This window comes from Nymphaea colorata, chromosome 7, assembly GCF_008831285.2.
Source record: "Nymphaea colorata isolate Beijing-Zhang1983 chromosome 7, ASM883128v2, whole genome shotgun sequence".
Classification (NCBI taxonomy): domain Eukaryota; kingdom Viridiplantae; phylum Streptophyta; class Magnoliopsida; order Nymphaeales; family Nymphaeaceae; genus Nymphaea; species Nymphaea colorata.
The window spans coordinates 16,774,986-16,802,105 of record NC_045144.1 but is presented as its reverse complement, the minus strand read 5'-3'; the positions used below and the strand labels follow the sequence as shown (position 1 = coordinate 16,802,105).

Here is a 27,120-nt window from a genome sequence, read left to right as displayed (position 1 = left end):
TAGACCGGTCTTCCTAGACTAAGTATCTTTGACAGCTTATCTTATTCGAGAATCAGGCGCGCGGTGACATTGGACAGGACAAAGACTATAAGAAGCAACAAAGAAACAGTAAAAAAATATATATGCCTAACTTCAATTACTTGAAAACTTCAAAACCAGGAGTAAGTAGGTGCACTGTTATCTCTCTCTCTCTCTCTCTCTCTCTCTCTCTCTCTCTCTCTCTCTCCCCATTACCCCTGTTTCCCTCTTATTTTTTCCTTGGTTCTCTTTTGACACGCAAACACTAGAAAATTGTAGAATTGAGGTTTTGGTGTTCTCTCTCCCCATAAACTTCAATTACGTGACTTTTGACATCTTTGGATGACAATAGTCAAATATTAAGCATTCATTTACTTGTTTTTCCATATTCAAATAATAAAGGACCCAAAGTACACATGCATACACAAAACTCACTCACAGTTACAACCAGATAAGAAAAAAAATCGATATAAAGAAAGAGAAAATCACAAGAAATTAACTGAGACGCAAGGGCCTAGGCATAGTTGCACATGCCATACGAGCAGGAATCCCCTTTGTTGCATTTGTTATAGCATCTCCCACAATGCTTCCGGTTGCGGCTGAGATCAACACACTCACCTCCACAGCATGACTGAGGATACCTGCACCTGTGCCTGCACCGGCCACAGTTCTCTCCATCACTCAGCACGTTAACACATGTGTTCCCACAACAATCAGGCCCCGGGCTGCCGCGGAGGCGGCAAGCCGCCGGATTAGTCGTGCAGCCGGTCTGGCTCTCCATGGAGTACTCTGAAAGAAGCCTACTCCTTGTGTAGTACTGATCACCTTCGGGACCATAGTTAGCTTGAACAAGAGAAAAGGTGGTGCTTAAACCTATAAGGCATAAGACCAAGCAGCTCGTTGTAAGCACAGAGGGCCTCATCTTCCCAATACAAAGGGATTAATGCAGAGGGAAATATGAAGTTTTTGAGATCTTTGGCTTTGCAATTCATCCATTCTCCCGATAGGAATTTATAGGTCCGAATGAAAGGCTGTGCCTCTCAAGTAAGGACAATGTAGAACACTTTTTCTGACTTCCAAAATCGTATATGTGTATAGAGACGTGTTGGCAAATGGGAACTCAACTCACCTTTGACTTCTTATTTAATAGTTTTTTTTTTTATTTGTGAGAATTTACTCTCTACTTCACATTAGCGGACAACTTCAGTAGTAAAATTTATATTAATAATAGGCTGTTCAAGGGCAAGTGTCAAAGATTAGGCGGGAGCATGGATGACGAAAATTGGATTTTTCAGAAGAGATATGCGAATTGGCATTTGCATATATATATATATATATATATAGGCACATTGGTTTAGGTTTACAACTATATATGCCAATAATTTCAAAGTCAACTGGGGTTTTGGATTCATATGCTTCAACTGAATCAAATTAATATGAGAGTGAGAGGGGGGAGAGAGAACACCAACAAGCGAAATTAACATGGACGTTTTCCCAAGTTTTTGGTTGGATCATTAAAAAATTATGAAATGGAGAACCGTTAACTTTTTTCCTTCAAGTGGCCAAGTTCCTAAAAAAATAATTTAATAAGAAGTGTATCATCCTAGTCAACAGTATGCTGGCTATTTAGAAAACTTTCATCTTATAACCACCCAATTTGTGTCGATATGCTGGTGGCTATATATATTCAAAAGTACTTGAATGCAAGCACTTCTTTTTTTATTGTGTCACCAAAAAAGGGGGAGAGAGAGAGAAACCTATAGCGGTGGCTGAAACCACCGTAAGAACCATCGCTATGCTTCAAATCACAAAAGCGGTGCTCTAGTTCTCAAACAGCGAACAGAAGAAGACACAAACGTCATAGAAAATGGATGGAACGTACATGACACAAAGCAAACCTAACGAACAAATATGTCCCACATTAAAACAATACTGGACGGAATAAACATAGCGGTTATAAATCCATTAAACAATGGGCAAAGATTAATCATATCTACCGAAACGGAGCAGTAGCGTGGTAGACAGGACTTCTTATCTGAAAGAACAGTCCTCTTAAGGATATATATAACTCTACGTCAAGAAAAGGGCTCATGCTTGCAATATCGCATCAAACTTAGGTCAATAACAGCAAAACTTCTTCTCACTTGTGTAACGCAGAACAAGCCAAACAATATATGTATAAATAGTATTTGACCAATTGGGCCTTTTTTTATAGTTTTAGCTAGAGGCCACAGACGGGCCAGAGCTGGTTTGGCTGTTTTGTCATTTCCTATTTTAGTACCAGATTCAGTTCGGACTTTACTTTTCTTAAGAAAGTGAGAGAGAGAATTAAAATCACTTGAATATTAATGATTGATTCTGAATAATTGTAAAAATAATTAAGCTCTTGAAAAGAATTTGACTTGTTATTGTTATAAGGATCCTGCAATCCGAAAGCAAGGTTCAAACTTTCGCATGCACATAAGTTACTTTATTCACGTATATAAACTTCATCAATTTATGAGTGCCACTTAATGTTTGAAATTTAAATTTACAGTGCCCCTCATCCAAAATTTAATTTTCTAGCTCTACCACTGGCTATCCATGGAGTCTCTGAAAGAAGCCTACTCCTACTATGATGCTGATTGGTACTCCTGGAACAGTAGTTAGCTTGAAGAAGCGAAAAGCTAGCTAGTGCTTAAACCTATAAGGCATATCCTTGTGAATGCTTTAAGGCCTTTGGCTTTGCAATTCATGGATTCTACATATGGTGAACCTATTGAAAAGCCATGACTCTCAAGTAAAGAGAGGGTGTAGAACCATTTCTTTCACTTAAAAACTGTGTCATTGTGTAGTGACCACGTTTTACATCCTACTTTTGTGTTTATTGAGAAGTTCATGTCTTCTATTCATATTAGCACACAACGTGAGGTAGGAATTGGGAATATATTTATAATTGGATGTTCAACGACGTACGCTGGCAAGTGTCAAAGTTTAGGCGGAGGCGCTTTGGATTTTAGAAGGGATGTGTTTTGGCCATGAGATTGGCAAGCGTTTGCGACTGTGCCAATCGTTTCAATGTCAATCAAATACTTTGTATTCATATGCTTGCAACTCAAAGGATGCAAAGACCAATGTGCTAACAGAAAAGTTACGGAAAAGTGTAAAATCTTGGTCAAATAGCAAAAACATGCTCCCAGTTTTAAAACTTTAATCCAGCCACCTGAATTTGTCGATATATATACACAGGTGGCCACAAGGAAAAACATCGGTAACTACGTACGTGAGTATGTTTATGTTATTCCCCGATAAGCAAGTCCCGTTACATAAAATATTTCTATATGCAAAGTCATTTTAGCTTCTCAGCACTTTGTGTATAAGTGTTGTGACACTCCACATGCAAATATGGGACACTCAAACCACCTGTAGGTAAGTGGCAGAGTAATTTGAATCTGGTTATATGCATCCTACTGGTGAATGGTGAATGGTCAGAATACTTTTTGTTCGTACTTGAAAAAAAAAATGTAAAAATAAATTGAAAACAAAAAAAAGTAAAAAGATTATAAAAGACATTTCTTTTAATAAATTACTAAAATATCCTTTCCTCTTTTATCCTGTACCATGCGCGCAACTTCCTCTTGAGTAGTCTATCATCTGCCCTCATTTGGTTTGGGTATCCCATTGTAGGTGGAATGCTATAATAAGTAACATATTTCACTATTTCATTAAACCACATAAGAAGGATGTCCTAACATAGAATATCGCATGAAACAAAGGTCCATAACCAAAAAAAACATTTTTTTCTTTTTTTCATCTACTTTTACTAAAAAGAAAAGGGTTCTCAACAAGTGTAGCGTAACTGGCCGGACTGAGAGGGACAGTGAAAATCTAGTCGTCAATTTGATTATCTTGGGCTCTACTAGTCGTCAATTTGATTATCTTGGGCACTACTATTCTAAACTATAAATGGTGGATATGAAGTATTTTACTTGACAGATGTATCGCTCTCCACACATGTCCAGAAGGAGCGCTCAAAGCTAGAAAGGTAAGTAGATGTGTGTCATTGTCCAAAGGCCAACTTCAAATTTGTTACCTATATATTTACTGCCCCATAAGCAAAAAATTTTGGCTTCTTCTGTGGTAAAAAGCTTCCGCCTCTTAAAGGTATCTGTCCCGTTGAAAAAGAAGGAGGAGAAATATGTATGAGATTAACAGGCATTTCTGATTTGGACATCTCGTGTACTGCAGAAAAGAGTGAATCACGGTATCCATCTGTGTTGACCAAGTAGGCCTTGTTGAACTTAACTGGTCCTGAGATAGTGGACTTCCTTTGGCTCGACTCATCCAAATTAAGGAACTGGACCTGCCAACATGATGCTGAGCATAAACATATTGAACTAGGATCCAAATATATTTTCCAAACTTCTTGTAGAGGTCAAAGTCAAATTTTGAAATTTTTAATTCATAAACTTTCACTTTAAAGAATCTAAAAGAGGCCCTAGCCCCTGCCAGGCTGCCATTCTCCCAAGGCTTTGCCCTAGGTTTGGGTATCCCATTGTAGGTGGAATGCTATAATAAGTAACATATTTCACTATTTCATTAAACCACATAAGAAGGATGTCCTAACATAGAATATCGCATGAAACAAAGGTCCATAACCAAAAAAAACATTTTTTTCTTTTTTTCATCTACTTTTACTAAAAAGAAAAGGGTTCTCAACAAGTGTAGCGTAACTGGCCGGACTGAGAGGGACAGTGAAAATCTAGTCGTCAATTTGATTATCTTGGGCTCTACTAGTCGTCAATTTGATTATCTTGGGCACTACTATTCTAAACTATAAATGGTGGATATGAAGTATTTTACTTGACAGATGTATCGCTCTCCACACATGTCCAGAAGGAGCGCTCAAAGCTAGAAAGGTAAGTAGATGTGTGTCATTGTCCAAAGGCCAACTGCAAATTTGTTACCTATATATTTACTGCCCCATAAGCAAAAAATTTTGGCTTCTTCTGTGGTAAAAAGCTTCCGCCTCTTAAAGGTATCTGTCCCGTTGAAAAAGAAGGAGGAGAAATATGTATGAGATTAACAGGCATTTCTGATTTGGACATCTCGTGTACTGCAGAAAAGAGTGAATCACGGTATCCATCTGTGTTGACCAAGTAGGCCTTGTTGAACTTAACTGGTCCTGAGATAGTGGACTTCCTTTGGCTCGACTCATCCAAATTAAGGAACTGGACCTGCCAACATGATGCTGAGCATAAACATATTGAACTAGGATCCAAATATATTTTCCAAACTTCTTGTAGAGGCCAAAGTCAAATTTTGAAATTTTTAATTTATAAACTTTCATTTTAAAGAATCTAAAAGAGGCCCTAGCCCCTGCCAGGCTGCCATTCTCCCAAGGCTTTGCCCTAGGTTGACTTGTAATGTTTACCATTTTCTTTTAATGGTGTATATATATATATATATATATATAGAGAGAGAGAGAGAGAGAGACGGAGAGAGAGAGAGAGAACTCTGACTCTATAGTTCACTCTATCTCACATACTGCTCATCAAGACCATCCGATCAGTTTAATTGTAATGATATTTGCCCACCCGATGCACTAGTAGGGATGTCAACAGATCGGATTCGGATCAAATATACCCTTCGTCATACCTGCTCTTTTGGATATTTACATAATCAAATTCAGATTCGGATTTGAATATGAATAAAGAAACCATATCTGAATCCGAAATCGATTTTGCTATCTAAATCCGATTTTTATATTCATATCAGAATCCAAATCCAAATTTTGGTACATATTTTGCCAATTTTTAAAATGTCATAGAATTAGATACGGGATATTTGTCTAAAAAAATTTCGATCTGAATCCAATCGAATATTTATGTATATTCAAATTCGATCGGATGCCATTTATTAAATCCAAATCAGATCCGATTTCTTAATGGTATATTTTTTTTTTCATATCTGAGTTCTTCAGATATGTTTGGTCGGATATCCAATGCAAATCAGATATATTTACATTCCTATGCACCGATAAGAAGAAAAAGGCTGGAGAGGCATTCTCCCTCCTCCAATGTCTGCCTTTTTGGTTGGCAGTGGTGGAGGCAGAAAATTTTGTGAAAGGGACACTAATCTTAGTTGAATTTAGTGTTTATGAAGCATTAACGTGAGTTTGGTGTACGCACTACATTGGCTGGACCCAAATCCAGCTCCTTTATAGTAAGGTTTTTCAGGAACTGGTGTTGAGTTTCGGGGGCCGTAGCCCACACCTAGCGCCGCTATTGCCTGTCAGCCAGCGCTCTGCTGGGCGGCATGTACGCAGCCCCAGTCAACGGGAGGTTGGAGGCATAGAGTACTGGTACTCAATCACTTGATTTATCCATAGTTGTGATTTCCTGTAAAATAGTAAAAATTTCCTTCTAACGACCCCTTCTTTTCTTTTTTTCTTTTTTTATTTTTTGGTGATGAAGGTCGGTCATGACCATTAATCAAGCGTTCTAAGAACAGTCCTTACCAAAAGACGTTCTCAACGATTCCTCGGAAATAGTTTCAATTGTGCTAAATCTTAATGATTTGGTTTACAAAAAGCGGGAAATTAAAAGAAAAACTTCCCCATTTACTTATATCCAAGCGTGTCAGTAATAGTAGGTTTTACCCACATAGCTCCGGATGTCAGTAAAACTTTATACCGACGATGTTCTTGGACCTCAGTAAAATTTTGGCTGTGCAATTCATGAATTGCTATGGTGGGAATTTATAGGTTCGATTGAAAAGCTATGACTCCTTTTTTTGACTCAAACACTGTGTCTGTGTGTTGACGCAAATGTTTGGCAAATGTTAACGGCGCTCACATTTTACATGCTAGTTTTGTGCTTATTGAGAATTTAATGTCTTCCATTCATATTAGCGAAAAGCAAGAGGTATGAAGAAATATTTGGATGTTCAACGTAGACGCTGGCAAGTGACAAAGTTTAGGCGGATGCATGGATGACACTTTAGATTTTAGAAGCTATGACTCCTTTTTTTTACTCAAAAATTGTGTCTAAGTGTGGTCACAAATGTTTGGCAAAATGTTAACGGCGCTCACATTTTACATGCTAGTATTGTGTTTATTGAGAATTTAATGTCTTCCATTCATATTAGCGAAAAACAAGAGCTATGAAGAAATATTTGGATGTTCAACGAAGACGCTGGCAAGTGACAAAGTTTAGGCGGATGCATGGATACAAACTTTAGATTTTAGAAGGAATGTGTTGCGTCGAGGGCTCAATGGTGAAGGTTTAGGACTCTGCCAATAATTGTTTCAATGTCAAATCAAATTTGGATTCATATGCTTTAACTGGATCATATTTATAGGAGAAGAGAGAGAAAAAAAGTTGTCCGCTAATGTGAGAAAAAATATTTTTGAAATTCATTAATTAAACAAAAATGAGTAACGAGTAGTCACCGAAAATATTAAAAAAAATGGTCAGTCCAAAAAACTACACAAATTTTGATTAAAAATAGGGGAGAGAGAAAAAGCAAGAGAGAGGGCGGCAGCCCTCGGCCGAATGCCGAGGGGGAGATTTTGTCGGATTCAGCAAATGATGAAGAGATCGATTTAGTAGAAGGAAAGTTACGAAAAAGTGTATAAATTATATTCAAATAGCAAAAATATGTCGAAGTATGAAAACATTAATTATACATTAATATGTTATTCATTGAGAAGCAAGTTCTGTTATCATTCAAAAGTCGTTTTAGTTCATCAGTAATTTGGGTGTTATGTTATTCCATCTTGGCATGTAGAAAGCCCAAACTACTTGACAAATAGTTTGGGCATTCCAACTGGGACAATGGATTGCTATAACAAATAACTTATTTTACTATTTCATTATACCACATAAAGAAGAGACTTTGCATGGAATATCGCATGAAACCCTCAAAACCATCTTTTCCTTTGTCTCATATCCACTTCTACTAAAAAGAAAAGGATTTTTCGATGGGCGTGACATAGCTAGTTGGACTTGAGAAAAGAGAAAGTCGGCTACTTCTCTACACTGCAAATGGTAAATGTATACCTCATGTTTCAGCCGTTCATCTTTTTGGTGTAGAGTGAGAGACTAATTACAAGTAATCTGTGTTGTAGATCAGTCGAAGAATTTCTGTGAATATATATATATATATATATATATATATATATATAGAGAGAGAGAGAGAGAGAGATATCATTTGAATTTAAATAAGTGAACAATATTGATAGATTCTGAATAATCATTTGAAGCGAGTGGCAGAGCCAGCGTGGGGCAGGTGTGGGCGCCTGCCCAGGCCAGCCCAAGATAGCCCACGTGCAAACCACCATAACTCTGGCTTTTTACATGATTGCAAGGGAGAAATTATCCATGATAAGTTTAACGGAGTGGTGGTACACGAAAAACATTTGTTTCGTAATCACGAATTTAAATTAAAAAAGAAAAAGGTGAGAGAAGAAGGCCACATTCGGAGACGGCTAAAAATTTTCTTAAATATTATAAAATTTTTAAATGGTCTTGCACATCTTCACCCTGTGGCCTTTTAGAAGCATGCATGCCGTCTATAATTAATTTGTCTAAACCACATGGGAAAATTATCAAGAATTGTCTTGAATATTTCAAATTTTTTAATTGTCTCGCACATTTTTACCATGTGGCCTACTTAGAAAAAATGCATGACATATTTTGTCTTACCCACATTGGAAAATTATCTTTTCATGTACGAAATTTTTGTGAGATTCAGATTCCTTGTCGTAGATGATGTCTTACACTCTATCAGGGTTGATACCAAACCAGTCTCCGGACTTTGCTTGTTCTGGTTAGGCTTGCAGAAGTGAGCCACGAGACCTACAGGAGATTATTCGTAAAATATTTAACGCCGATTTTCTAAATTTGCATTTTCAATTATTAAAATCACTTTTCTAATATTCAATAGTATTAATGTGAAAATAAATTTGTAAATCAAGTTATACAAGCCAAATAAAAGGCCAACACTTCCTGGTCATGCTTAGTGTTTTAGCTGTTCAATTTAAGCTTTTTAGGCCTTGTTCGGACCATGCCGTTTTTTTTTTTTCTTCCTCCCAATAAGATATTTTAAGTTAGAAGATGTGTCAGTCTCTTAAAAATTCTTTATTTTTAAGTAAGAATCTTAAATATTTATCCTTATATATATATATATATAAGTCCCCCACTAGCTTTGAGTATTTTGAATAAGTGCCCCGCCAGCCAATTTTTCTGGCTCCGCCACTGTTTGAAGCTAATATCTTATTGATTGTAATCCTCGCGAAAAGCTCCTTATGATATCAATTAATGAGTTTGTCTCTTTGTTGAATGAGGACTCGAGTTTAGCTTCCTAATCTATCTCGGCCTCTCCCATCTTTGGCATATCCAATTATTTCAGTCCTGAAATAGTGGATTCCTTTAATTGGACTTAGCCAAAGGAACTCCATTATTTCAAGCCCTAGTCACAAGATGCCGATCTAGAATAAACCAAGGGAACCAGAAAGTAGAGGTCGAGCGATATTATGTTGCAACTATTTTATGTGAGACCATAATTTATTCTTCAATAGTTCTATATTTTAACTTTATCGGTCTAGCTTGGCCACCTTGTAAGTTGTAATTAACTCAAGCTCAATCCAATTTAGTGTACTAAACTATCATATTTTTTCTGCCCCATGGATTTTAGTGTAGCTGTTTTGGTGGTTGTGTGAATGAAAGTCCTGTCATTTTCATAGGTGCTATGCTTTTAGAGTGCAATTTAAGTTAATGGATGAACTTGCTAACCCGCTCTAAACTTCAAGGAAGGGGGGCTTTTGGCTTCTCGCTTGTGGTGGGCAGGGGCAGAGCCAAGTTAAGGCTGAATAAGTAGGTGCACTGTTATCTCTCTCTCTCTCTCCATTACTTCTGTCTCCCTCTTATTTTTCCCTTGGTTCTCTTTTCACATGCAAACCCTAGAAAATTGCAGAATTGAGGTTTTGGTGATATATTGACATCTTTGGATGACAATAGTGAAATAATATGCATTCATTTACTTGCTTTTCCATATTCATATAAAAAAGGACACAAAGTACACATGCACACACAAAACTCAATCACAGTGACAACCAAATAAGACAAAAAATCGATTTAATGAAAGAGAAAATCCCAAGAAATTAACCGAGACACAAGGGCCTAGGCATAGTTGCACATGCCATACGAGCAGGAATCGCCTTTGTTGCACCTGTTATAGCACCTCCCGCAATGCTTCCAGTTGCGGCTGAGATCAACGCACTCACCTCCACAGCAGGACTGAGGATACCTGCACCTGTGTCGGCACCGGCCACAGTTCTCTCCGTCACTCAGCAGGTTAACACATGTGTTCCCACAACAATCAGGCCCCGGGCTGCCAAGGAGGCGGCACGCCGCCGGATTAGCGGTGCAGCCGGTCCGGCTGTCCATGGAGTACTCTGAAAGAAGCCTGCTCCTTCTATGGTGCTGATCAGAAAAGCTTGTGCTTAAACCTATGAGGCATAGGACCAAGCAGATCATTATAAGGACAGAGGACCTCATCTTTTCAATACAAAGGGAATGAAGAGGGGATGTATGAAGGTTTTGAGATCTTTGGCTTTGCGATTCATCGAGCGTCCAGCTGAAGAATTTATAGGTTCGAATGAAAGGCTATGACTTTCAAGTAAACACAGTGTAGAACCCTTTTTTTGACTTCAATATTGTATTTTGTGTGTAGAGACGTTTTGGCAGATGGGAACTAAAATCACGTTTGACTTCTTATTTTCTGGGAATTTAGTCTCTATTTCACGTTAGAGGACAAATTGAGTTACTAACATATATAATAATGATTGGATGTTTATTGGCAAGCGTCAATGTTTAGGCGGATGGAATGGATGACGAACTTTGGATTTTTAGAAGAGAGGTGATTTGGCATTCTGCGTATATATGTTGAGATACATATATATATGGGCACATTGGTTAAGCTTTACAACTGTGCCAATCATATCAAAGTCGGTCGAGTTTTGGATTCATATGCTTCTACAGATTCAAATTAATACGAGAGAGAGAGAGAGTCAACATGCCAAATTTATCTGGATGTATCCCAACGTCTTTGGTTGGAAATGAAAATTGAGGAAGAAATGAAGAACCGTAGATTTAAGATCAGACTCTCCTTTTTTCGATCTTAAGTCATTCTTTTTTTCAGTGCAAAGAAATAACATCATACTTTTTTTCAATGTGAATCTTAAGTCTGATCTAGGATCCTTAATTTGATAAACTATTGATTTTGCTATGAAATTTTTGCTACATCAACAAAAGCATGTCATATCAAATCTACATGATGATGATTGATTTAAAATCAGAAGTAATCAAATACCCAACTTTATAAAAAATTGCATCATCTTTTTCAAATAGCAAACGATGTAGTACTTTGAAAACTTACCAATTTGTGTAGATATGCTAGTGGCTATATTTATGTTAAGGTATTTGATTGCAAGCTCATTTTTGTTATTCCCCTCTCAACCAAGTGAGATTTTTAAAATAATTAAATTATGAATATCATTTCAGCTGTTCGCCTATCTTTCCTGATGAGACGAGCAAATTGTATGTGCCTGGTGAGTGAGATACACCCTTCCCCATCTTTTTGCCATGCATATTACTTGTCTTAAAGATTACAAGGGGTGAAGTCATAAATTTTTCATGAACAAGGCCAAACTATAGTTTCAAAATTTTGACAAGGTCCAAAATATATCTATGTTTAAAGTTAAACGGTATTTTGGTCATTTTACATGAAACTTGTTAACCCATACCAACTTTGCCCACATGAAGGGAATTTTCCATTTAGTTGTAGGATATTTTGGTCATTTCTAGTCCATGGTCCATACCCCTCTCATATAAGGATATATATAAATCATAGTCACAAACATTGTTTTCACGTTTTAAATAGGCAAGTAATTCTCAAGCATAATATGACGAGTTTGAAAAATTGGAAAAAATATGGTAAAGTTTTTAAAATAAAAATTTTGAAAGCAAAAAATGAAAATAAATGAAAACTAATAAAATAACAAACAAAATAGAAAATGAAAACAATTAGTTTTGCATTAAAAAACACGCTTAAATGGAAAAATGGAAAAACATGCTTTATTTTATTTGGCATTTTATTAAAAAAAGGTGCTTCTTGGTGTTTTATTCGATTGACTTATTTTTTGCATTATAATGTGTTTCAAAAAATTATTTTTGTTTTGTAACTATTCTATAAATCTACATAAGGAAGAGAGACCCTGCTTGCAATACGGCATGAAAACCTTATTTTCAGTTTTTTCATAAACACTTCTAGTACAAAAAGATCGAGTGAGTAACGGCAATCATGTGACCAGTCTTCGCTTTTAATCTTGGAGGACCAACTCTCTTTGTTGGAAACGAGGGACCACCAACACACAAGTTGAAATACAGCGAGTTGACCTATCAAGGCATCTAACTCTCTGCCTTGAGGAATGAAGGGTTGTGTGAGGGGTTCGGCCTTTTTTAGAGTGCTAGATCAAACCTACTTACCCAAAAATATACAATTTTGTTTTTATATCTGCATATTTACAAGCATTTTCCTATTTTGGATTTTTTTTTTGTCACTTCTGTGATGCAGAAAAAGGCCAAGCATGAAGGGAGGAACCTGCTTATGTGTACACTCTTGATCACGATCACCATTTTTTTTTCATGCGCAAGCAAAAATGCTTTCATTAAAATATAAAAAAAAAAAACATCTTTAAGCAGATAAAAAAGAATTATGAAAAAAAGTCTAAAATGTTCATTACTTTGTACAAAATTTCAAAATACCTTCATTTCTCCTTTGGTGCATACTTGCAAGGGGGCAGAGCCAAGAGATGGTGGACTTCCATTATGGAATTGTATGGTTTCAGGACCTAACCAAGAAGATGCTGAGCATAAAGCCATTGAACTATGATCCAAATATATTTTCTGAACTTCTTGCTGGGGCCAAAGTCAAATTTTGAAATATTTTAATTTATAAACTTTAATTTTAAAGAATCTAAGGGAGGCCCTGGTCCCTGCCAAGCTGCCATTCTCCCAGCCCTCTGCCCTAGGTTGAGTTGTAATATTTACCTTTTTCTTTTAATGGTATATATATATATATATATATATAGAGAGAGAGAGAGAGAGAGAGAGAGGGAGAGAGAGAACTCTCATTCTAGTGTTCACTTTGTCTTTCATACTGCCCATCAAAACCATCCAATAACCTTAATGGTAATGGTATTTTCCCACCTGGTGCACCGGTAGGAATGTCAATAGATCGGACTTGAATCAAGTGTACCCTTAATCATATTCACTTTTTGGGATATTCACATAATCAGATTCAAGAAAAGTCATAGCTGAAATCCTATTTTACAATCTTAATCTGAATTTTATATTCATATCAAAATCCAAATCCAAATTTTGAACTGGATTTTGCCAATTTTCAAAATGTAATAGCATTAGATACAAGATATTTGTCTAAAAATGAATATGGTCCAAATGCGAACAGATATTTACGTATATCCGAATCCGATCGGATGACATTTATTAAATCTGTATCGGATCTGATTTGTTAATTAGATATTAATTTTTTTTATATAACTGATTTTTCAGATCAAGTTAGTTGGATATCCAATTCACATCGCATATATCGACAACCCTATGAAGAAAGAGGCTAGAGAGGCATTTATGGAGCATTGACGTGAGTTTGATGTGCTCACTACATTGGCTAGACCCAAATCCAGCTCCCCTCATAATAAGATTTTTCAGGAGCTGGTGTTGATTTTGGGGGGCAGTAGCCCACACGTAGGTGCGTTATTGCCGGTCAGCGAGGGCTATGCCGGATGGCATGTACGCAGCCCTCATCAATTGGAGGCAAAGTGTACATTTCAAATAAGCAGTGGGACTCAATAACTTGATTCATCCTTAGTTGTGATCTCCTGTAAAATAGTAAAAATTTCCATCTAACGTCCCCCTCTTTTCTTTTTTTCTTTTTTATTTTTTGGTGAAGAAGGTCAGTCATGACCATTAATCAAGCGTTCTAACAACGGTCGTTACCAAAATTCATTCTCAACGATCCCTCGGAAAGAGTTTCAATTGTGCTAAATCTTAGTTAATAATAGTATGTCTTATCGACATAGCTTTGGACGTTGGTAAAACTTTATATCGGCTATGTTCTTGAACGTTGGTAAAACGTTATACCGACAATATTCTAGACGTCGGCAATGCTTGAAAATTACAGGTTTTAAGGTCTTTGGCTTTCCTATTCATGAACTTCTATTGTGGGAATTTATAGGCTCGATTGAAAAGCTATGACTCAGACGGTATGGTCACAAATGTTTGGCAAATGTTAACGGCGCTCACATTTTACATCTTATTTACTAGATTTGTGTTTATTGAGAATTTAATGTCTTCTATTCATATTAGCTAAAAACAAGAGGTATGAAGAAATATTTGGATGTTCAACGTAGACGTTGGCAACTGGCAAAGTTTAGGCGGTTGCATCGAAGACAAACTTTGGATTTTAGAAGCAATGTGTTGCAACGAGGTCTCAATGCTGAAGTTTAAGTCGAACAAGGCCTAAAGTTTGGTCCATTCGCTGGATTACTTTGGTCCCTAGTGACTGCAACTGCAAGTTTCAGCCGTTCATCCTTTTCATGATGTACAGTCATAGATACAGGAGTTAAGACAATCACAAAAGTTTGGTCCATCTGGATGGCCCTTTTAATAACAATATATATATATATATATATATATATATATATATATATATATATATATATATATATATATATATATATATATATATATATATATATATATATATATATAGAGAGAGAGAGAGAGAGAGAGAGAGAGAGAGAGAGAGAGAGAGAGAGAGAGAGAGAGAGAGAACAATCATTTGAATTTGAATAACTGAACAATAATCATTTGAAGCTAATATCTTATCAATTGTAATCCTCGCTACAAGCTCCTTATGATTTCAATTAATGAATCTGTCTCTTTGTAGAATGAGAACAAGATTTGCTTCCTAATCTATGTCGGCCTCACCCATGTTTGACATATCCAATTATTTCAGTCCTGAAAGAGTGGATTCATTTAAAATGGACTTATCCAAAGGAACTCCATTATTCCAAGCCCTAGTCACAAGACGCCGATAGAGAAGAAACCAAGGGAACCAGAAAGTAAAGGTTGAGAGATATTATGTTGCAACTATTTTATGTGAGACCATAATTTATTCTTCAATAGTTCTATATTTAACTTCATCGGTCTAGCTTGGCCACCTTGTAAGTTGTAATTAAGTCAAGCTCAATCCAACTTAGTGTACTAAACTATCATATTTTTTCTGCCCCATGGATTTTAGTGTAGCTCTTTTGGTGGTTGTCTGAATGAAAGTCCTGTCGCAATTTGACTCTCGTAAGTACTATGCTTTTAGAGTGCAATTTAAGTTGATGGATGGATTTCCTAACTAACTCTAAACCCCAAAGACATGAACAAGGAAAGGGGCTTTGGATCGATCACATGTGGTTGGAAGGGCGGAGCCAAGGTAGGGCTGCATGGGTCCTCGCCGTACCTCAAAAAAGAAAAAAAAATTACATATAAATTTTGGAACATTTCACTTGTTTTATATAAAATTTTGACAAATGATATTTCAGCCCTAATCAAAGTTTAGAAACTTTAACACGACCTCCCTTGCTGAAAATTTTCTAACTGTGTAGCTCATGGTGGGGTTTGCTCCTGCTCATCCAACTCTCATATTTCTTCTACAATGCTTCCCTCGATTGGTGTTGAAACACTGTTCCAATTATGACCAAGCAGCTCATTGTAAGCACAGAGGACCTCATCTTCCCAATACAAAGGGATTAATGCAGAGGGATATATGAAGGTTTTGAGATCTTTAGCTTTGCAATTCATCCATTCTCCTGCTGAGGAATTTACAGGTTCGAATGAAAGGCTGTGACTCTCAAGTAAGGACAATGTAGAACCCTTTTTCTGACTTCCAAAATTGTACATGTGCATAGAGACGTGTTGGCAAATGGGAACTTAACTCGCCTTTGACTTCTTATCTAATAGTCTCTTTAGTTCTGAGAATTTACTCTCTATTTCACATTAGTGGACAACCTCAGTTAGTAAATTTTATATTAACAATAGGAGGTTCAATGGCGAGTGTCAAAGATTAGGCGGGTGCATGGGTGACGAAAATTGGATTTTTCAGAAGAGATGCGGATTGGCATTTGCATATATATCTTGAGATACATATATATATGGGCACATTGGTTAAGGTTTACGACTATATATGCCAATCATTTCAAAGTCAACTGGGGTTTTGGAGTCATATGCTTAGAGTGAGAGGGGGAGAGAGAACACCAACAAGCGAAATTAAAATGGACGTTTTCCCAAGTTTTGGTTGGAACATCAAGAAATTATGAAATGGAGAACCGTTTACTTTTTTCCTTCACGTGGCCAAGATCCTAAAAGAAAATTTAATAAAAAGTGCACCATCCTAAGTCAACAACATGCTCTACTCTACTGTTTCGAAAACTTTCGTCTTACCCAATTTGTGTAGATATACTGGTGGGTATATATATGTAGTAGTATTTGAATGCAAGCACATGTTTTTTATTTCCTCATAACCAAGTGCAATGATAATCTATAAGCAGCAATATTGTGCCCCCAACCACCAGCCCCCCCCCCCCCCCCAAAAAAAAAAAAAAAAAACCCAAAAAAACCTCCAGAAAAGAGGGGGCAAAACCTATAGCGGTGATTGAAACCACCGTAAGAACCATATCTACGCTTCAATCACAAAAGTGGTGTTCTTGTTCTCAAACAGCGAACAAAAGAGGACACAGGCGTCATAGAAAATGGATAGAACGTACATGACACAAAACAAACAGAACGAACAAATATGTCCCACATAAAAACAACACTGGACAGAATAAACACACTAGTTTGTTCTTAAATTCGTCAACAATGGACAAAGATTAATCATATCTATTAGAACGGAACAGTAGCGCGGTAGACAGAACTTCTTATCTCAAAGAACAGTAATTAAACGACATCTAAGGATATATATATATACACATCAGGAGAAGGCTCATACTTGCAATACCGCATCAAACATACTTCAATAACAGCAAAACTTCTTTTCGTTCTCTTCATAAACACTTCTATTCAAAACAAGAAAAAAACGGTTTCGCTTTCTTGAGAAAGTATGTAAAATACAATTTTATCATATTGGCAGGCATTTCCTTATTTTGGATTTTCTTATTTTTTCTCACTTGTGTAACGCAGAACAAGCCAAGCAATATATGTATAAATAGTATTTGACCAATTGGGCCTTTCTTTATAGTTTTAGCTAGAGGCCAGAGACCAGAGCTGGTTTGGCTGTTTTGTCATTTTCTATTATAGTACTAAATTCAATTTGGACTTTTCTTTTCTTAAGAAAGTGAGAGAGAGAATTAAAATCACTTGAATATTAATTGTTAATATTAATGATTGATTCAGAATAATTGTAAAAATAATTAAGTTCTTGAAAAGAATTTGTTTTGTTATATAATGGAAAGGCAAGCCACCTAACCTCGAGTGAAGGTTCGAGCATGAAAGGATAGAGCCTCTCCCTATGACCGAGCTTGGTTATGCGCACAATAAATATGCTCACTAAAATACTAAAAAAATTGAAAATGGTAAAAAAAATGTAGAAAAATGCTAAAATGCCCTATACTTTATAAAAAAAATTTCAAAAATACATAGGCCCACTTAATTAGCTTTGAACAAGCAAAAACAAGTTAATGAACGTGGGATTGTAGACTACAACTCAGTTCTCCTAGAAATGGACATGATCCGCTTGCTCGGTGCACCACCTTAATGACGAAAATGCTCACATTAATAAGAAAAAAAAAACATTTGTAAAGATAAACTAGGAAATTAAAAAAGGTGAAAAAAAACTTGAAAATACATTTTTTTCAATAATTTTCAAAAAAAAAAAAAAAATTTTGGCATATGTATGTTGCGTGCACCGAGCGCGCATGCAATCTGCCTTTCCGATGTGACCACCTTGTTACGACTTCATGTCGGTTACCAGCCCAGTATGCCTTCAACATCCCCACCACCTTGCGTTTAAGGTAACGACTTGGGTGCCGCTTGACTCAAGATTCTTTTTTTTTTTTATGTTCAGACGGAAACGTTAGTAAAGATGAATGTTTACTGACATAACATTTTCTATGTGTCGGTAGATACCTGTTGTTTTTGCTGTGTTAATGCAAGGAATTGAGTTGGAGTCTACAATCATGTGTCACTAAATACCTGTTTTTCTTTTTCTTTTTTTTTCTTTTTGTAGTGTTAATACAAGGAATTGAGTTGGATCTTGCAATTCGAAAGAAAGGTTCAACTTGTGCATGACATAAGTTATTTTATTTACATATATAAACTTCATTAATTTTTGTCTTTTATATATAACTGTCCCTTAAAGTTTGAAATTTAGATTTACAGTGTCCTTCAACCAAAAACCAAAATTTTCTGGCTCCACCATTAGGTGTCCAGTGTCCCTCAACCAAAAACCAAAAATTTTCTGGCTCCGCCATTAGCTGTCCATAAAAAGAACCCTACCCCTTTTAGCTTAAACCATCATTGTGAATGTTTTAATGGATTCTTACATATGATGAACCCATTGAAAAGCTATGACTCTCAAATGGTGTAGAACCATTTCTTTGACTTAGAAATTGTGTCATTGTGTAGTGACAAATGTCTGGCCAATGTTATCGGCGCTCACATTTTACATGCTAGTTTTGTGTTTATTGAGAATTTAATGTCTTCTATTCATATTAGCACACAACATGAGGTAGAGATATATTTATGACTAGATGTTCAGCGACGTACGCTTTTAAGTGTCAAAGTTTAGGCGGAGGCGCTTTGGATTTTAGAAGGGATGTGGTTTGGCCATGAGACGTGGTCTCATTTGGTTCGGGTTTACGACTGTGCCAATCACTTCAATCTCATTCAAATAACGCTTGCAAGCAAAGATCAGTGTGCCAAAAGAAAAGTTACCGAAAAGTGTAGAATCTTGGTCACATAGCTAAAACATGCCCCCAGTTTTAAAGCTTTCATCCAGCCACCTGAATTTGTGCAGATATACACACAGGTGGCCACAAGGAAAAACATCAGCAAATACGTACGTACGTCAGTATGTTTATGTTATTCCCCGGTAAGCAAGTCACGTTATGTAAAATATTTTTATATTCAAAGTCATTTTAGCTTCTGAGCACTTTGAGTGAGTGTCATGACATTTCCCATGCAAATGTGGGATACTCAAACCACCTATAGGTAAGTGTTGAATCTGGTTATATGCATTATGCTGGTGAATGATTAAAATAACTTTAATTTATACTTTGAAAAAAAAAAATTGTAAAGATAAATTTGAAAACGAAAAAAATAAAGAGACTATAAAAGACATTTTTTTAATAAATTACCAAAATGTCCCTTCTTCTTTTACCTCTGACCATGCGCACAACTTTCTCTGAGTAGTCTATCGTCTGTCCTCATTTGGTTTGGGTATCCCACTGTACTGTAGGTAGAATGCTGTAATAAATAACTTATTCCACTATTTCATTAGACCATAAGAAGGAAGTCCTAGCATAGAATATCACATGAAACATAGTTTCATAACTAAAAAAACCATCTTTTTCTTTTTTTCATCTCGTTTTTTTTTTAAAGAAAAGGGTTCTTGATGGGTGTAGTGTAACTTGTTGGATTTGAATGACTAATGAAAATCTGGTTTCAATTTAATTATGTTGGTCGCTACTCTTCTAAACTGTAAATGATGGACATGAGGTGCTTTACTTGACGGATGTATCGTGCCCCCACACATGTTTTTGAAAGGAGCCCTTAAAGATAGCAAGGAAAAAAGTAAAGGCCAAGATAAGTGTTGACTGCATGGAGTCTATGCATCAGCTCAACAAGGTGCGCCTCCCTGCTCAAAGGTCAACTGAAATTTTGTTACATATAGCTCCGTACACAAAAAGAAAGAAAAAGGAGAACCGTTCTAATTTCTTGCCCAAACATGTTTCAGGCATTTCTCATTTTGACATCTCGTGTACTGCACAAAGGAGAGAATCACGGTGCCCATCTGTCCTGTTGAACTCAATTTGTCCATCTTAATTTTGTGACTGATGAGGCCTAAAGTTAGGTCCATTCGCTGGATTATTTTGGTTCCTAGTGATGCAAATTTCATCGGTTCATCATTTTCATGATGTACAGTCATAAGTGATAATGATTCGGGTTTGGATCAGTCTGACATCCAAAACTCGGGTCTGGACATAGCCTTGAGTTAGACCCAATTAAATTTAAAAATATATTTTTAAATAAAAAATTATATAAATATAATTAATATGTGTGCCTCATGAATGGTCTTTTTAAAATATATATATATATATATATATATATATATATATATATATATATATATATATATATATATATATATGTTCTTCATATATAGTTCCGACTACCTTTCGGGTGAGCGAGAGGGGTCAATCCCACCGCCCGAAGTGAACCCCAAGACCCCCCCATTCCCCTTGCCTCCGGGGTCTTGAGTTGCGTTGGTGTCGGTGATTGAGCGGGACACCTTTCAACTTGGATGTCGCGTCCTGCCACCTTAAGACATATGAGCTTAGCGCCCATGGGAATCGAACTAGAGATCTGCTTTGTTTCAGACCCCTAATCCGACCAACTACGCTATGCCCCTTGAGGCTAGTTCCGACTACCTTTAGCTGACGTGTTTGACTTTACTTTTACCTAATGTGTTTGGCTTTTTTTGCCATTTTCTATTATAGTATCAGATTCAATTCGGAGGTTAAGAGTTTATATATATATATATATATATATATATATAAGAGAGAGAGAGAGAGAGAGAGAGAGAGAGTGGGGAGAGAGAGTTCAAATCCTGTGAATTTGAATAACTGAATAGCCTTGATAGATTGTGAATAATCATTTGAAGCTACTATCTTAGTTTTTGTATTCCTCGCTAAAATGCTCCTTATGATATCAATGGATTAATTTGTCACGTCCCCCTCACCCATGTTGGACACATCCAAATATTTCTGCCTGAAATAATGGTTTCCTTTGAATGGACGTATTATCCAAAGGAACTCAATTATTTGAAGCCCTAGTCACAAGATGCCGAGAAGAAACCAAGCGAAATAGAAAGTTGAGATCGAGCGATATTATGTTGTAACTATGTCATGTGGAACCATAATTTATTCTTCAACATGCAACTTTTTTTCCCTTTAGCTGTCGCCTCTCGAGTTTGGCCATGGAGGCCTTTGTTGAGCTCATTATTAAGTGGTTTTAATTAGTTAGCTCAAGCTCAAGCTATTTTCATGAACTTAACTGTCATATTTCTTCAGCTTCAATGGTTTGAATGTAGCTGGTTTTGGCACTCTATAGGTGAAAATCCAGTTTAATCTCGTATGCACTAATTTTTTGGACTGCAAATAGTGGTAATGCTTGGTCACTGAAGCAGCTTTAAACCCGAGAAATAAGTAGAAAGAAGGAGTAGGGCCTTCGGCCTATCACTAGGTGGTGCATGGGGTTCCCTTCCGCTCACCAAACTCTCAGAAGTCTTCTAGAACACATAGCTTATTTGCTGTTGAAACAGTGTCAATTTTTACAGAGCAAATGGTGTAAAGAAACACCGAACTTTGTTACAGTGACATTCTGTCTATATTTTAGTCAACGTCTTATCTTTTTTTTTTTTCCTTTGTTGTCTCAGATTAAATTAATTAATAGTAGTGACATATGCTAACATAGGACGGAGGGAAGGAGGGATTGCAGGGGCCACGACCTCCCCTCACGTTTTCAAAAAAAAAAATGATAATTATATTTTTGAAAATTTTTAACTTGGTATATATGTAAAGATTATGAAAAATATTGATCTTTCCCTATACAAATTATGAAAATACTACCTAGGCCCCTTTAAAAAGAATATTCTTTCACGACCCCTGGCATAATGTCCTAGATAGATCTTAGATCGCAGACTAAATATCTTTGACAGTTTATTTTATTTGCGAATCATGCAGGGACATTGGTCTGGACAAAGGTGGATAAGAAGAAAAAAAAAAGGAATATGTGTAAAAACAAAATGCATTTCTTTCAATCCCACACAAATTCATGGCCTCGATGAGGAGAAAAAGCTATCTGCGCCCATCCTGCGTAGTAAAGAAGGAAATGACATTTTGGTAATTTATTGAAAAGAAATGTCCTTTATAATTTTTTTACTTTTTTTCATTTTCAATTCTTTTTGAAGTATAAATTAATGATATTTTAGTCATTAATCATATGCATGAATATTTTAGTCATTAATCATACTGTGCATGAAGATTCATAAACACTAGTATGACTCATATAACCACTTTCTGTCCTTCTCGCCATATTTTTAACTGGTTCTCCGTTAACATGCAAAAACTAGAAAATTGCCCAATTGACGATTTCGTGATCTATATAAATCTTTCAATGAGAACTGTGAAATATTATGCATAAATTGAATTTGTGTTCCAAACTTACACAAAAAAAAAGACACACACACACCAAACAGGAACTCTCATCATCTTGGCTACTAAACATATAGCCCACACACAAGAAGTTAACTGAGACACAAAGGCCTAGGCATAGTTGCACATGCCATACGAACAGGAATCGCCTTTGTTGCACCTGTTATAGCACCTCCCGCAATGCTTCCAGTTGCGGCTGAGATCAACGCACTCACCTCCACAGCAGGACTGAGGATACCTGCACCTGTGCCTGCACCGCCCACAGTTCTCTCCATCACTCAGCAGGTTAACACATGTGTTCCCACAACAGTCAGGCCCAGGGCTGCCCCGGAGGCGGCACGCCGCCGGATTAGCCATGCAGCCGTTCTGGCTCTCCATGGAAAGAAGCCTGCTCCTTCTATGGTGCTGATCAGAAAAGCTTGTGCTTAAACCTATGAGGCATAGGACCAAGCAGATCGTTATAAGGAGAGAGGACCTCATCTTTTCAATACAAAGGGAATGGAGAGGGGATGTATGAAGGTTTTGAGATCTTTGGCTTTGCGATTCATCGAGCGTCCAGCTGAAGAATTTATAGGTTCGAATGAAAGGCTATGACTTTCAAGTAAACACAGTGTAGAACCCTTTCTTTGACTTCAATATTGTATTTTGTGTGTAGAGACGTTTTGGCAAATGGGAACTAAAATCACGTTTGACTTCTTATTTTCTGAGAATTTGGTCTCCATTTCACGTTAGAGGACAAATTGAGTTACTAACATATATAATAATAATTGGATGTTTATTGGCAAGTGTCAATGTTTAGGCGGATGGAATGGATGACGAACTTTGGATTTTTTGAAGAGACATTCTGCATATATATTTGCAAATACATATATATATATATGGGCACATGGGTTAAGCTTTACAACTGTGCCAATCATATCAAAGTCAATTGAGTTTTGGATTCATATGCTTCCACAGATTCAAATTAATATGTGAGAGACAGAGACAGAGACCAAGAGAATCAACATGCCAAATTAACGTGGATGTTTCCCACGTCTTCGGTTTGAAAATTGAGGAAGAAATGAAGAACCGATTTAAGATCAAACTCTCCACTTTTCGATCTTAAATCATTCTTTTTTTCAATGCAAAGAAGTAAAATCATAATTTTTTTCCATGTGAATCTTAAGTCTGACCTAGGATCCTTAATTTGATAAACTATTGATTTTACTTTGAAACTTTTGCTACATCAAAAAAAGCATGCCATATCAAATCTACATGGTGATGGTTGATTTCAAATAAAAAGCAATCAAATACCCAACTTTTTCTTTCACGTGGCCAACATCCTAAAAGAAATTTTATGAAAAAGCGCATCTTCTTATTCAAATAGCAAACATATGATCTAGTACTTTGAAAACTTACCAATTTTGTGTTGATATACTAGTGGCTATATATATGTTTAAAGTAATTAAACATATATAATTAAAACTGAATATTATTTCATCTGTTCACCTATCTTTCCTGATGAGGAGAGCAATTTGTATGTGCCTCGCGGGTGAGATACACGCATCCCCGTCTTCTTGCGACTCTTATAACCTGTCACAATTTTTACGTTATATTGTACAGGAACGAAGTCAGAAAATTTTTTATAAGGAGAGCCATATTATGGTTTCAAAATTTGACAAGGTCCAAAAATATAATTTTTCAAAATTTGTTAAGCTAAGTAAAGTTTTCTAAAATTTATGTATATTTTTTTTTATGGGAGGCCAGGGCCCCTACCCACCCCCCTTTCTGTCCCTGTGCGGTAACATAGAAATCTCTGTTCCCAGTTTAAACTCCAATGGGATTTTTGGTCATTTTACATTAATCTTGGTTAACCCATAGCAACTTTGCCCATATAAATGGAATTTTCCATTTAGTTGTAGGACATTTGGTCATTTCTAGTCCATCATACATGGTCCATACCCCTCTTATATAAGTATATATAACTCATAGTCACAAATATTGTTTTCACGTTTTAAATAGCCAAGTTATTCTCAAACATAATATGGCAAGTTTGAAAAGAAGGAAAAAATATGGTAATTTTTTTTTAAATAAAAAAGTTTAAAAGCAGAAAATTAAAATAAATGAAAAGCTCATAAAACAACATACAAAGCAGAAAATGCAAACAAGTAGTTTTGCATTAAAAACATGAAAAAATGCTTAAACCAAAAAATGAAAAAAAAAAACATGCTTTCTTTGATTTGGCATTTTATTAAAAAAAACGGTGCTTTTTTGGTGTTTTATTCGATTGACTTATTTTTTACATTATAATGCGTTTCAAAAAATTATTTTTGCTTTGTGAGTGTTCTATAAATCTACATAAGGAAGAGAGACCCTGCTTGCGATACCGCATGAAAACCTTATTTTCAGTTTCTTCATAAACACTTTTACTACAAAAAAAAAGGAAAAATATCGGTTGTTGTTTCTTTGGTAAAGCATGTATAATACAATCTTAGTATAAGGGGCTTGGTACAAAAAGATCGAGTAACGGCAGGCACCAGTCTTTGTTTCCAATCTCGAAGGACCAACTATCTTTGTTGCAAACGAGGAACTACCGACACACAAGTTGAAACACAGCGAGTGACCTATCGAGACATCAAAGCAGACTTTGTACCTTGCGGGATGAAGGGTTGTGTAAGGGGTTCGGCCCCTTTTTAGATTGGTGAATCAAACCTACTTACCCAAAAATATACAATACAATTTTATTTCTATATGTGCATATTTACTGACATTTCTCTATTTTGGATTTTCTTATTTTCGGTCCCTTGTGTGATGCAGGAAAAGGCCAAACATTATATGTATAAATGGTGTTGACTTATTGGGCCCTTTCTTTATAGTTTTAGCTAGAGGCTACGTGCCTTACCAAGTTTGGCTGTTTTGTCACTTTTTATTATTGTGCTATATTCAATTGGACCTTACTTTTCTTAAGAAAGCTGTGAGAATTCAAATCACTTGAATTTGAATTCTTAATAATGATTGATTCTGAATAATTGTGAAAATAATTAAGCTCATGAAAAGAATTTGTCTTGTTATTGTTATATGGAATCAGCATGCAATCTACATAATGTCTAGAAAAGGTTATTTGTCATGGCTCTTTTAGGAAAGCATGAAAGGAGGAACCTGATTATGTGTACACTCTTGATGGCGATCACGATTTTTTTCATGCGCAAGCAAAAATGCTTTCATTAAAATATTTAAAAAAACATTTTTAAACAGATAAAAAAGAATTATGAAAAAAAAAGTCTAAAATGTTCATTACTTTATACAAAATTTCAAAATACCTTCATTTCTCTTTTGGTGCATATTTGCCGGGCCCCACCCCTCCCAAAAAAAAGAAAAAAAAATTACATATAAATTTTAAAAGTGATAAGTCTGGCCCAACATTGCTTCCCTTAATCTCTACCGCCTCAGATACATATATGCCATGATCTGGCTTGAAATGGTGGACTTCCTTTGGATCGACTCATCTAAATTATGGAATTGTATGATTTCGGGACCTAAGGGACAAGATGCTGATCCTAAACCCTTTGAACTACGATCCAAATATATTTTCTAAACTTCTTCTAGGGGCCAAAGTCAAATTTTGAAATTTTTAATTAATAAACTTTCATTTTTCAGAATCTAGAGGAGGAGGCCCTGGCCCCTGCCAGACTCCATTCTCGGAGGGCTTTGTCCTACAAAAATATTTGTTTTTTATATTGATATCTCAAGCTAATTTCTTTCGTTAAAATATTGATGCTCTTAAAAAATTTAAAATTTATTTATGGTACTCCTTAGCCAAAAAAATCGACTCTGCCCTTGTCAGCTAGAGTACAATTCGAATAAGAAGTGGTACTCAATAACTTGATCCAGCCGTAGTTGTGATCCCTCGTAAGACAGTAATTAAACTTTTCCATTTACCGTCTCCTTTTTCAGTTTATTTTTGTATGTTTTTTTTGTGATGAGCGTCGGTCATGAACATTATTGAACCGCTCGATCAAACTCATTCTCAACGATCCCTTGGAAAGCATTTCAATTGTGCTCTTGATAACTCGTGATTAAATAGTTTTATAGATTGTAAAGCATTTCAATAGTTTCATAGTTTTTCATATTCCAAAAGCAGATATACATATATATATATATATAGCAGGGCAAATATTTGAAACATTGAGTGGCATTACCACTGGCAACAGGGCATTTTTGGGAATACGTACATTGTCTTCAGGCAACATGCATGCAGAAAACCCAAGAACTGTAACATAATAAATAACATAATAAAGAGGGAAAAAAAACAATTTTAGAGAGAGAAAATAACACAAGGAGTTGAACCAAACGTGAAGGTCTAGTCTAGCTAGGCATAGTTGCACATGCCATATGAGCAGGAATCCCGTTTGTTGCACCTGTTGTAGCATCTCCCACAATGCTTCCAGTTGTGACTGAGATCGACGCACTCACCTCCACAGCAGGACTGAGGATACCTGCACCTGTGTCTGCACCGCCCACAGTTCTCTCCATCACTCAGCAGGTTAACACATGTGTTCCCACAACAGTCAGGCCCC

At 36.2% G+C, this 27,120-nt stretch overlaps 1 protein-coding gene across 3 annotated transcripts; it reads right to left on the bottom strand.

The window, feature by feature from the left end:
• Positions 1 to 435: 435 nt before the first annotated feature.
• LOC126410269 (stigma-specific STIG1-like protein 1) lies at positions 436 to 27,120 on the bottom strand. Of its 3 annotated transcripts, none has more exons than XR_007573964.1 (2): positions 27,017 to 27,120; positions 436 to 636 (listed from the first exon to the last, which is right to left on the bottom strand). XR_007573964.1 is itself a non-coding variant. In XM_050078910.1 (2 exons), the coding sequence occupies exons 1-2, from the start codon at positions 10,557 to 10,559 to the stop codon at positions 533 to 535; spliced, it is 378 nt and encodes a 125-aa protein (XP_049934867.1). In that variant the 5' UTR covers positions 10,560 to 10,584; the 3' UTR covers positions 436 to 532. The 3 variants fall into 3 exon arrangements, 1 of the variants encoding a protein (XP_049934867.1); XR_007573965.1 differs by lacking the exon at positions 27,017 to 27,120 and adding an exon at positions 22,780 to 22,812; XM_050078910.1 differs by lacking the exon at positions 27,017 to 27,120 and adding an exon at positions 10,286 to 10,584.